The following is an 11901-nucleotide window of genomic DNA, read 5'->3' as shown; positions in this document are numbered from 1 at the left end:
TACATGTTTTAATGCCCATACGACGAACTACCTCGAGAAACTCAGACTGTCAGCTGCACATGATTGTTTACACAGATATTATTTGTTAACTAATTATTGGAAAGGGTGTGATTGAAGCAGATTTCCTTTTTTAATTACAGAGCTATTGTTACTACTAGCTGTTAACTTATGAATATACATATTTTCTTAGACAGGATATCTGTGTCATCCCTGTAAAGGGAATGGTGCATTTTGTTTCCTTTAAGTTATTTCCAGTATCACACCCCTGATGTATACTGCAACTACAACACTGTATACATACATTTACCTAGGTATGGTTGGCTGATTATGTTATTCTCAAAAATGCGAACATGCTGGCAGTGCTACATCTGCTCAATTATAGTGTTGTTTAAGTGAGTCTGTAAGGTTGTCTTGTTAAAAAATCGATATTTGCAATCACATTGTCAAATTTCATAATTGAAAACATGAATGTATTCCCGTTTTTTTTTTAAGTTATTGTAAGTACAGGAACAAAACACGTGCTTGGTTGATCTTTCAAATTCAAGGCTTTTTTTTAAAGCAGCATTTTTGCCTTTCCTTCAACTTGATATAAGTTTTACACCTAAAAGCAATAACTGTGATTAGTCATTTACATTGCCAAATATTGCGCTCGAAAAAGGTCTTACAAAAAGTAAAATTTACCAAATTGTCAGTGTCAACGCATGCTTTCCTGAATCTTGTTCATAATCGTCTTCCATCGGTTAACACTATTATTCATTGTTTTAAAGTGATATTATGGGCATTATCACTGTTGAATTGAGCTGAAAAGAATAAACAGGTCAAAAGAGTAAGTTTAAATGTGGCTACTGACCAATTATCTGCAACTCATCTTGCTACCAGTTGTTTATAAACATAATTTATATATTTTATATTCGATATTTTACGTGACCCACCCAGTCCTGTAAGCCGAAATGATTCGTAAAACAAAATTGTGTCTTTGTGTCGTATAAAAGAATCTGCACTAAAACTAAATTTAGGTTCACATTGTACATGCGTGATCAGTTGTCAAACGAAAGTACGGTTGATATTCAAATGCATTAGTTTTCTCTTTCCGGGATATTGTTTTAGTATATTGATGCTCCTATTAACAAATATAAGTGTATATGAAGTGAAAACGCCAAAAATAAACAACGGTTGCGATAGACACCTATAAACTGTTAGATGCCCATAATATCACTTTAATAGAACAGATTGTTTTATATGCTCGTTCTGTTTATTTGCAAATACATCCGATATGCAATAGTTGTAATATTATAGTTATTATTCACTATATCAGAGGATAAGATAAAAGAAAATTATCTACCAAACACTATTTCGTTGAAGATTGATGACTGTAATAGACCATGTTTTATATGCATGTCTATTTACTGTTAGTTTCATCATAAATATTTTCCTACTTCGTTTCTTGTTTCAGTTTCTATTTACAGACTGTCAAATCACGGTTCTGTGTGTTTTTAAAACAAAATTCTTACACATTTCTATAACGATTATATTAAAACATATTTGCTGTGATCACTATTATGAATACATGTCCAACAGTCGGTATTGCTACTTTGCACGATTTGCAAGAGTATATTGAAGTCATAACAGTATACTATCCCCGCGCGCTTCCAAATCGGAACTAATAAACTCATGTATCAGTCAGTTCAAGATTAATATCGACGCAATATACGCTCTCATCCCCGGTAATTTACACGTGAAGTGCCCTTAAACTTAGTCATTCCAAAGGTGTTTCCATGTAAGTTCTTATTTTGTTGAGCGAGGTACTGTCAAATTATAATTGATTAAATCAAGACTTGCACTATTTCATCCCATTTTGTTTCATTTTGCTGTATGTATTCTTGTCTCAAAACTATTATTCTGGTATCTTTGCGTTTTCGTTCGGTTAACTGTTCCTTGCACATTATCTTCAGAAGAAACTTCATTGTATCTTTTCAACAGCCTTTTATTGCCATCGTCGCTTTGATTTTACCTTCCTTATTATTTGTTTTAGCCACGATGTAAGATCACTCAATGAACAAAACCCATAAGACATCGATACCCGTTAAAAGATATACAATTCTACCTGCGAAGTATATTGGTCGCGCACTCGTTAAAAGGTACTGGAAAATTGATAAATTGGTTATGAATATTTCAAAATCACTGGAAAGCAACTTAAGGATATAAAATAAATCAATCAATGTTAACGTTGTTTTAATAAAAGAATATAGTACAACTATCACGACAACAGACGAACAACCGCTAGAGGAAACGATCATTATCACCCGTGTACATTTAAAATCATCTAGGGAAACACTCTTTTCCATGTTCCTGATTCCATTGGCTGTTTCGATAGGCTGTTTCGGCTATGGAAAATAGTTGTATGGCCATAGACGAGAAAAACCGGTTAGTGAAGAGAAAGACCGGTTATAGAACATTTAGTTTTAGAAAGACGTCGGAGGACTAAAAGATAAAAAGTAAATAGTAACATAAATTGCATTCTTAAATACGAATGAAATTATATGTACTGGTACTAGTCTTCTATCTACAATGGTCAAATATAAATGTGTATGGTGTACTACACGTATGGTTTATAAGTTTAATATACATCGATAATAAATATATAATCAGGCAACTTGATAGTGCGCGTGCATGTGATGAGCGCTACTGCAAGTCGACTATGGCCACAGTAAATAACTATTAAAATGACAACATTGCTCATTTCTTCAAGACGACTATGGCCACAGTGAATGACACTAAAAATGAAACAATTTTTCGTTACTGCAAGTCAAATATAGCTACAGTAAATGAAACTTAAAATGTCACCACTGTTCATTAATGAAAGTCGACTATGACCACAGCAAATGATTCTTAAAATGACACAATTGTTCATTACTGCAAGTAGACTACGGCCACAGTTAATCACTCTTAAAATGACACCATCGTTCATTACTGAAAGTCGACTATGGCCACAGCAAATGGCTCTTAAAATGTCCCCATCGTTCATTACTTCAAGTCGACTATGGCCACAGTAAATGACTCTTAAAAAGACACCATTTTTCAGTACTGCAAGTCGACTATGGCCACAGTAAATGACTCTTTAAATGACACCTACGTCCAATACTACAAGTCGACTATGGCCACAGTAAATGAATCTTAAAATTACACCATTGTTCATTACTGTAAGTTGACTATGGCCACAGTAAATGACTCTTAAAATGTCACCACTGTTCATTACTGCAAGTCGACTATGGCCACAGTAAATGATTCTTAAAATGACACCATCGTGCATTACTGAAAGTCGACTATGGCCACAGTAAATTACTCTTAAAATTACACCATCGTTCATTACTGCAATTCGACTATGGCCACAGTTAATGACTCTTAAAATGACACCACCGTTCATTACTGGAAGTCGACTATGGCCACAGTAAATGACTCTTAAAATGTCACCACTGTTCATTACTGCAGTTCGACTATGGCCACAATAAATGACTCTTAAAATAACACAATCGTTCATTACTAAAAGTCGACTATGGCCACAGTAAATGACTCTTAAAATGTCACCACTGTTCATTACTGCAAGTCGACTATGGCCACAGTAAATGACTCTTATAATGTCACCACTGTTCATTACTGCAAGTTGACTATTGCCACAGTAAATGACTCTTAAAATGACACCATCGTTCATTACTGCTAGTCGACTATGGCCACAGTAAATGCCTTTTAAAATGACACCATCGTTCATTACTAAAAGTCGACTATGGCCACAGTAAATGACTCTTAAAATGACACCACTGTTCATTACTGCAAGTCAACTATGGCCACAGTAAATGCCTTTAAAAACGACACCATCGTACACTACTGCAAGTCGACTATGGCCACAGTAAATGACTCTTAAAATGTCACCACTGTTCATTACTGCAAGTCGACTATGGCCACAGTAAATGATTCTTAAAATGACACCATCGTTCATTACTGCTAGTCGACTATGGCCACAGTAAATGACTCTTAAAATGACACCATCGTTCATTACTGCAATTCGACTATGGCCACAGTAAATGACTCTTAAAATAACACTATCGTTCATTACTGCTAGTCGACTATGGCCACAGTTAATGACTCTTAAAATGACACCACCGTTCATTACTGGAAGTCGACTATGGTCACAGTAAATGACTCTTAAAATGTCACCACTGTTCATTACTGCAGTTCGACTATGGCCACAGTAAATGACTCTTAAAATAACACCATCGTTCATTACTAAAAGTCGACTATGGCCACAGTAAATGACTCTTAAAATGTCACCACTGTTCATTACTGCCAGTAGACTATGGCCACAGTAAATGACTCTTAAAATGTCACCACTGTTCATTACTGCAAGTCGACTATGGCCACAGTAAATGACTCTTAAAATGACACCATCGTTCATTACTGGTAGTCGACTATGGCCACAGTAAATGCCTTTTAAAATGACACCATCGTTCATTACTAAAAGTCGACTATGTCCACAGTAAATGACTCTTAAAATGACACCATCGTTCATTACTGAAAGTCGACTATGGCCACAGTAAATTACTCTTAAAATTACACCATCGTTCATTACTGCAATTCGACTATGGCCACAGTTAATGACTCTTAAAATGACACCACCGTTCATTACTGGAAGTCGACTATGGCCACAGTAAATGACTCTTAAAATTTCACCACTATTCATTACTGCAGTTCGACTATGGCCACAGTAAATGACTCTTAAAATAACACAATCGTTCATTACTAAAAGTCGACTATGGCCACAGTAAATGACTCTTAAAATGTCACCACTGTTCATTACTGCAAGTCGACTATGGCCACAGTAAATGACTCTTAAAATGTCACCACTGTTCATTACTGCAAGTCGACTATGGTCACAGTAAATGACTCTTAAAATGACACCATCGTTCATTACTGCTAGTCGACTATGACCACAGTAAATGCCTTTTAAAATGACACCATCGTTCATTACTAAAAGTCGACAATGGCCACAGTAAATGACTCTTAAAATGACACCATCGTTCATTACTGAAAGTCGACTATGGCCACAGTAAATTACTCTTAAAATTACACCATCGTTCATTACTGCAATTCGACTATGGCCACAGTTAATGACTCTTAAATGACACCACCGTTCATTACTGGAAGTCGACTATGGCCACAGTAAATGACTCTTAAAATGTCACCACTGTTCATTACTGCAATTCGACTATGGCCACAGTAAATGACTCTTAAAATAACACCATCGTTCATTACTAAAAGTCGACTATGGCCACAGTAAATGACTCTTAAAATGTCACCACTGTTCATTACTAAAAGTCGACTATGGCCACAGTAAATGACTCTTAAAATGTCACCACTGTTCATTACTGCAAGTCGACTATGGCCACAGTAAATGATTCTTAAAATGACACCATCGTTCATAACTGCTAGTCGACTATTGACACAGTAAAAGACTCTTAAAATGACTCCATCGTTCATTAATAAAAGTCGACTATGGCCACAGTAAATGACTCTTAAAATAACACCATCGTTCATTACTGCAATTCGACTATGGCCACAGTAAATGACTCTTAAAATGACACCATTGTACATTACTGCAAGTCGACTATGGCCACAGTAAATGACTCTTAAAATGACACCATTGTACATTACTGGAAGTCGACTATGGCCACAGTAAAATGATTCTTAAAATGTCACCACTGTTCATTACTGCAAGTCGACTATGGCCACAGTAAATGACTCTTAAAATTTCACCACTGTTCATTACTGCAGTTCGACTATGGCCACAGTAAATGACTCTTAAAATAACACAATCGTTCATTACTAAAAGTCGACTATGGCCACAGTAAATGACTCTTAAAATGAGACCATCGTTCATAAGTGCAAGTCGAATATGGCCACAGTAAATGACTCTTAAAATGTCACCACTGTTCATTACTGCAAGTCGACTATGGCCACAGTAAATGATTCTTAAAATGACACCATCGTTCATAACTGCTAGTCGACTATGGACACAGTAAAAGACTCTTAAAATGACTCCATCGTTCATTAATAAAAGTCGACTATGGCCACAGCAAACGACTCTTAAAATGACACCATCGTTCATTACTGAAATTCGACTATGGCCACAGTAAATGACACTTAAAATGACACCATCGATTATAACTGGAAGTCGACTATGGCCACAGTATATGACTCTTAAAACAAGACCATCGTTCATTACTGCAACTCGACTATGGCCACAGCAAATGACTCTTAAAATGACACCATCGTTCATTACTGCAAGTCGACTATGGGCACAGTAAATGACTCTTAAAATGACACCATCGTTCATTACTGCAAGTCGACTATGGCCACAGTAAATGACTCTTAAAATAACACCATCGTTTATTACTAAAGGTTGACTATGGCCACAGTAAATGACTCTTAAAATGTCACCACTGTTCATTACTGCAAGTCGACTATGGCCACAGAAAATGACTCTTAAAATGTCACCACTGTTCATTACTGCAAGTCGACTATGGCCACAGTAAATGATTCTTAAAATGACACCATCGTTCATAACTGCTATTCGACTATGGACACAGTAAAAGACTCTTAAAATAACACCATCGTTCATTACTAAAAGTCGACTATGGCCACAGTAAATGACTCTTAAAATAACACCATCGTTCATTACTGCAATTCGACTATGGCCACAGTAAATGACTCTTAAAATGACACCATTGTACATTACTGCAAGTCGACTATGGCCACAGTAAATGAATCTTAAAATGACACCATTGTACATTACTGGAAGTCGACTATGGCCGCAGTAAAATGACTCTTAAAATGTCACCACTGTTCATTACTGCAAGTCGACTATGGCCACAGTAAATGATTCTTAAAATGACACCATCGTTCATTACTGCTAGTCAACTATGGCCGCAGTAAAAGACTCTTAAAATGACACCATCGTTCATTACTAAAAGTCGACTATGGCCACAGTAAATGACTCTTAAAATGAGACCATCGTTCATAAGTGCAAGTCGAATATGGCCACAGTAAATGACTCTAAAAACGACACCATCGTACATTACTGCAAGTCGACTATGGCCACAGTAAATGACTCTTAAAATGTCACCACTGTTCATTACTGCAAGTCGACTATGGCCACAGTAAATGATTCTTAAAATGACACCATCGTTCATTACTGCTAGTCGACTATGGCCACAGTTAATGACTCTTAAAATGACACCACCGTTCATTACTGGAAGTCGACTATGGCCACAGTAAATGACTCTTTAAATGTCACCACTGTTCATTACTGCAGTTCGACTATGGTCACAGTAAATGACTCTTAAAATGACACCATCGTTCATTACTGCAAGTCGACAATGGCCACAGTAAAACCATCGTTCATTACTGCAAGTCGACTATGGCCACAGTAAATGACTCTTAAAGTGAGCAATGGTATCATAGGATTTCTACATGTTTTAGTGGTTACAATATTGTAAAAGAAAGTCATATATATTTTACTTTTCATTGGATCACATAAGTTCATAGGAATTTGGTCGAAGTTCTATCGCCATTTCATTCCGATCTTTTTTTTATATATTTCAGTGACGTTTTGTGGTTGCTTAACCATTGCAAATGTATTACAAACGTAGACGCGGCACCAAAAAGTTCCATCGGATATGGATTTTGCGTTTTCGCGTTAGAGGTATTAATTCATACATTACTCTCCGTTGCATGCCTATTGATTATCATATTCAAATATTAATGCACAATTTCATTAACGTATTGTCATACTCTTGAAACAGTGTACATGCTATAATAATTTGGTTCATTTTTATCAGTTTTTTCCTCATGTAATTCAGGCACTGACTGTCGTGGAGAAAAACATCCAAGATACCTTTTCAGAAAACGGGTAAGTTGTAATTGTCATAAATAAGGTAGCTTTTCTGCAATTAAATTCAATGCACTGATATACTAAGCTTATTCAAAATGTGCGTTAATGCTTACAAAAACTGACTTTAACAGCAGAAAAGCTTTGTAAACGGCGTAGTATTCGAACTCGGTCTTGCCACCGAAACCTATGTGTGACGGTGTTGTGGAATTGGTCTTGATGCGTCTGTTACTTGCCCAAAGTCAAGAGCTACTTCGAATTCAATGAGCTCCGAACGAAATAGATAAACTCTATGTGAGAAATTCGTAAAGACCAAAGTATCGCAATGATCCAGTTGCATTACGAACAGGCACTTAGTACAGTACAATGCCTAGCAATGGCAACTGTATATTGCATAAGCGCTTGGCATTCAAAATACCAATTATATTGAAAGCTATCTGTGTTCCCTTATTTATATAACCACTTTATATTTAGGATAAGAGCAGAAATATTTTGAATCAATTAACGATAAAAGTCGAGGTTCGATTGTAAAGAAAAAAATATGTGTTATTCGCTTATTCACAATTTCTCCTGACAAACGGTACCATACACAATGTAAAACTTTCCCTTTCTTTGATTTCATACAAATTTCACAAAACATGGGAAATTGATTGCTTACTTAAACTGTCAATAATGACGACATTTACAGGAACCACCCTTTGGTAAAGCTCGTAGCTAACGAAAAGCTGAAATCAGCTTTCAAGAAGAACAAAAGGTATTTCGTATTATATTTTTTTATTGAGTATTGATTTTTTTCATGAACTATTCCAGTCAGCCATAACATAATCATTGGGCCGTTTACAATGGATTTAGAAAGTGAAAAATAAACATAATCTTGCATATGACCGATTTTGTAAAGGTTAAAAATTAGTATGTGGAAAGATATACATCTAAGGTCGTGCTCGATCGAGACTGCCATCAACATTTGTTAAAAACTAAACTTAAACTTATAAAAATTAAAACCAATACCATTTCTATATTAAATTACAGACTAGTTTCATCGTATACAGAATCCGTCCTCGTCAAGGAAGCGTGTTCAGTGATCATGCACGAGGTATAGAGTATGGTCTTTGATTATTTTTTGTAACAAGTATTATCTTACAATAATATATACGTTTTCAAAACATGATTTTATTTATAAGAGTGCGTAACATTTTGGTCATTTTGTGCACAACCACATTTTATTTACGAAAGTATAAACTTGCGCTGTGTTTGTGTAAATTTAATTCGTTAAATGTAAATATTTTAAATGTTAATGGGAAGAACAAAGTCTTAAAATGTACAATATCTCCATATAACATGCCTGTTAGACTGTCAATAGACATAGAATCCCGTTTTATTTTTTACGCGGTTTTTAAAGGCGAGTCCGAACAATATAAATAGTAAAAGCAAAGATTTAAAGTTATATAATTAATTGAAAAAAGTATATCGGTTTCGAATGTCATACAAAAATTATTATCTTCTTTGGTGTCAAAGTAAACTACATATTCGTACAGAAAATATTTCACAGTACATGTATGTAAAATTTGTTAAATATTCTCATAATCGTTTGTTTCAAATCATAAAACTGCAGGCGACTGGATGTAGTTATAAAGAGGCCACAGAGGCTCTGCAACGAACGGTGGCCAAAAGTTTTTTCACAGCATATAGCCTGGCAACAACTCACCGTATGTATTGTCCATATCATTAATACTACAATGATCAGTTTTGTAAAAACATATAGCAGTCATATTAGGTTTTTCTTTTCGTATAAATATCATAGAAATTTCATTCGGATTTACGTTTTACAAAATGGTTTAAAGAGATATCTGTAACGTGTTTTGGCATAATCAAGCCATTAATACAATTACTAGTCACAGGCAATTTATGATAAGTAAAAGTTTATCGTATCATCGAAATAAAACAATTACTTATAAGTGTCTTCGTAGCCTTTGACACTTTAAAAGTTTGACTTGTTATGTAACTTGATGTGTTTTTAGTTCATTTTCACAAATATTTTGGGTTTTTTAATGCAGGCTCGAGCATAAAAGAATATTGGTCAAGCGCCCTAGCGGATAGACGTAAGTAAAACACGGAACATAAATTTTACAGATGAAATTGTAGGTGCTCATGAAGTTTCATTTAAGACATTTTTCTGGATAGTAGATGTATATTCATGTTAAAAAGCATGTTTTCTTGTAGCTTATGTCACAACTTTCATGGTACTCAAAAACTGTGTGAGAATCCTAGTCAATATGTCGTACCAGATTGGATTTTGTTGCAATCTATTTCAAAGGTAAAGCCTGGTGAACACAAAGACGCTAACATCCTGCAGAAAAGTTCAACATGGCTGACAACACCGTACGGTCGGAAGATGTGTAAGGACAAAAGTGGGATCGTTGCATTACAGACACCAGTTTACTGTTAACTGTTGAGTTATCGATTTCTACAGAACTTAAGTGTGCACCACTGCAGTATGATGACATTTAAGTTTTATAGACTTTCATGCAATAGTTACTGTCACACAGCTCCGGACATTGAAAGTGGAAGGACGGAGAACCACACAGAAACAATATCGGCGAATGATGATGTATATTTGTTTTAAGTTTCGTGAAATAGGTACTGTGAAACAGCCCCGGACGTACAACCTTCCTGAATTTCAATCAATTAAGGGGCAATAAATTAATTACGCGTGCACCGCAGAATGATTGAACACATTCATATTAAGTTTAATGAAATTTAATAAATAATTATTGATAAACACCTCCGGACATCGCCAAAATAATATTCCTTCACTGTCTTAGAGGGGTAAAAAGCCATCATAAGGGAGGTGTCATTTTGTCTACTTACAAGAGTTGGTGCATTCGGATTAAATGCGTATTCTACATGCAATAATAAATGCATGCAAAAATAAATATCTTTCTTGCAACAAGCGTAAATCTACTGCAAATCTTAGCAAAACATTTACAAACGTATGTGCGTGTGTATAGTGACGCACTCATACGTTTTTCCATAGATAATTTGTTTCTTAATGACAATATGTTTGTATTTGATTAATAAAATACCTGGATATTATATGAATATGTCATTTTCTGTTCCGAATCGCCACCCTGCTTCTTTCTAGCAGCACCATGTACCTTTTGGGATCCAAGATCTTACCCTGTATTATACATACGTACGTGGTCCTTTATTCATGGCAGGTGATGAATTGCCAAAACAGAACGGCACAAAACGAAACAAAATACAAAAATAGTACAATTAAGAGTCATTTACTGTGGCCATAGTCGACTTTCAGTAATGAACGATGGCGTCATTTTAAGAGTCATTTACTGTGGCCATAGTCGACTTGTAATAATGAACGATGGGTGTCATTTTAAGAGTCATTTACTGTGGCCATAGTCAACTTTTAGTATTGAAAGATGGTGTCATTTTTAGAGTCATTTACTGTGGCCATAGTCGACCTTTAGTAATGAACGATGGTGTTATTTTAAGAGTCATTTACTGTGGCCATAGTCGACTTGCAGTAATGAACGATGGTGTCATTTTAAGAGTCATTTACTGTGGCCATAGTCGACTTTCAGTAAAAAACAATGGTGTCATTTAAGAGTAATTTACTGTGGCCATAGTCGACTTTCAGTAATGAACGATGGTGTTATTTAAAGAGTCATTTACTGTAGCCATAGTCGACTTTTAGTATTGAACGATGGTGTCATTTTAAGAGTCATTTACCGTGGCCATAGTCGACCTTTAGTAATAAACGATGGTGTTATTTTAAGAGTCATTTACTGTGGCCATAGTCGACTGCCGGTAATGAACGGTGGTGTCATTTTAAGAGTCATTTACTGTGGCCATAGTCGAATTGAAGTAATGAACGATGGTGTCATTTTAAGAATCATTTACTGTGGCCATAGTCGATTTGCAGTAATGAACGATGGTGTCAT

At 35.5% G+C, this 11901-nt stretch overlaps 1 protein-coding gene across 1 annotated transcript; it reads left to right on the top strand.

Annotated features, from left to right (window-relative positions):
* The first annotated feature begins 2386 nt into the window (after nucleotides 1–2386).
* Nucleotides 2387–10607, top strand: LOC127852516 (uncharacterized). Its single transcript, XM_052386474.1, has 8 exons — nucleotides 2387–2424; nucleotides 7657–7756; nucleotides 7914–7963; nucleotides 8631–8696; nucleotides 8972–9035; nucleotides 9555–9648; nucleotides 9997–10041; nucleotides 10257–10607. Exons 1-8 carry the CDS (start codon nucleotides 2387–2389, stop codon nucleotides 10268–10270), a joined length of 471 nt encoding a protein of 156 aa, XP_052242434.1. The 3' UTR covers nucleotides 10271–10607.
* Nucleotides 10608–11901: the final 1294 nt, after the last annotated feature.

Source organism: Dreissena polymorpha, chromosome 12 (assembly GCF_020536995.1).
Source record: "Dreissena polymorpha isolate Duluth1 chromosome 12, UMN_Dpol_1.0, whole genome shotgun sequence".
Lineage (NCBI taxonomy): Eukaryota > Metazoa > Mollusca > Bivalvia > Myida > Dreissenidae > Dreissena > Dreissena polymorpha.
This window is presented reverse-complemented; position numbering and strand designations above follow the sequence as displayed.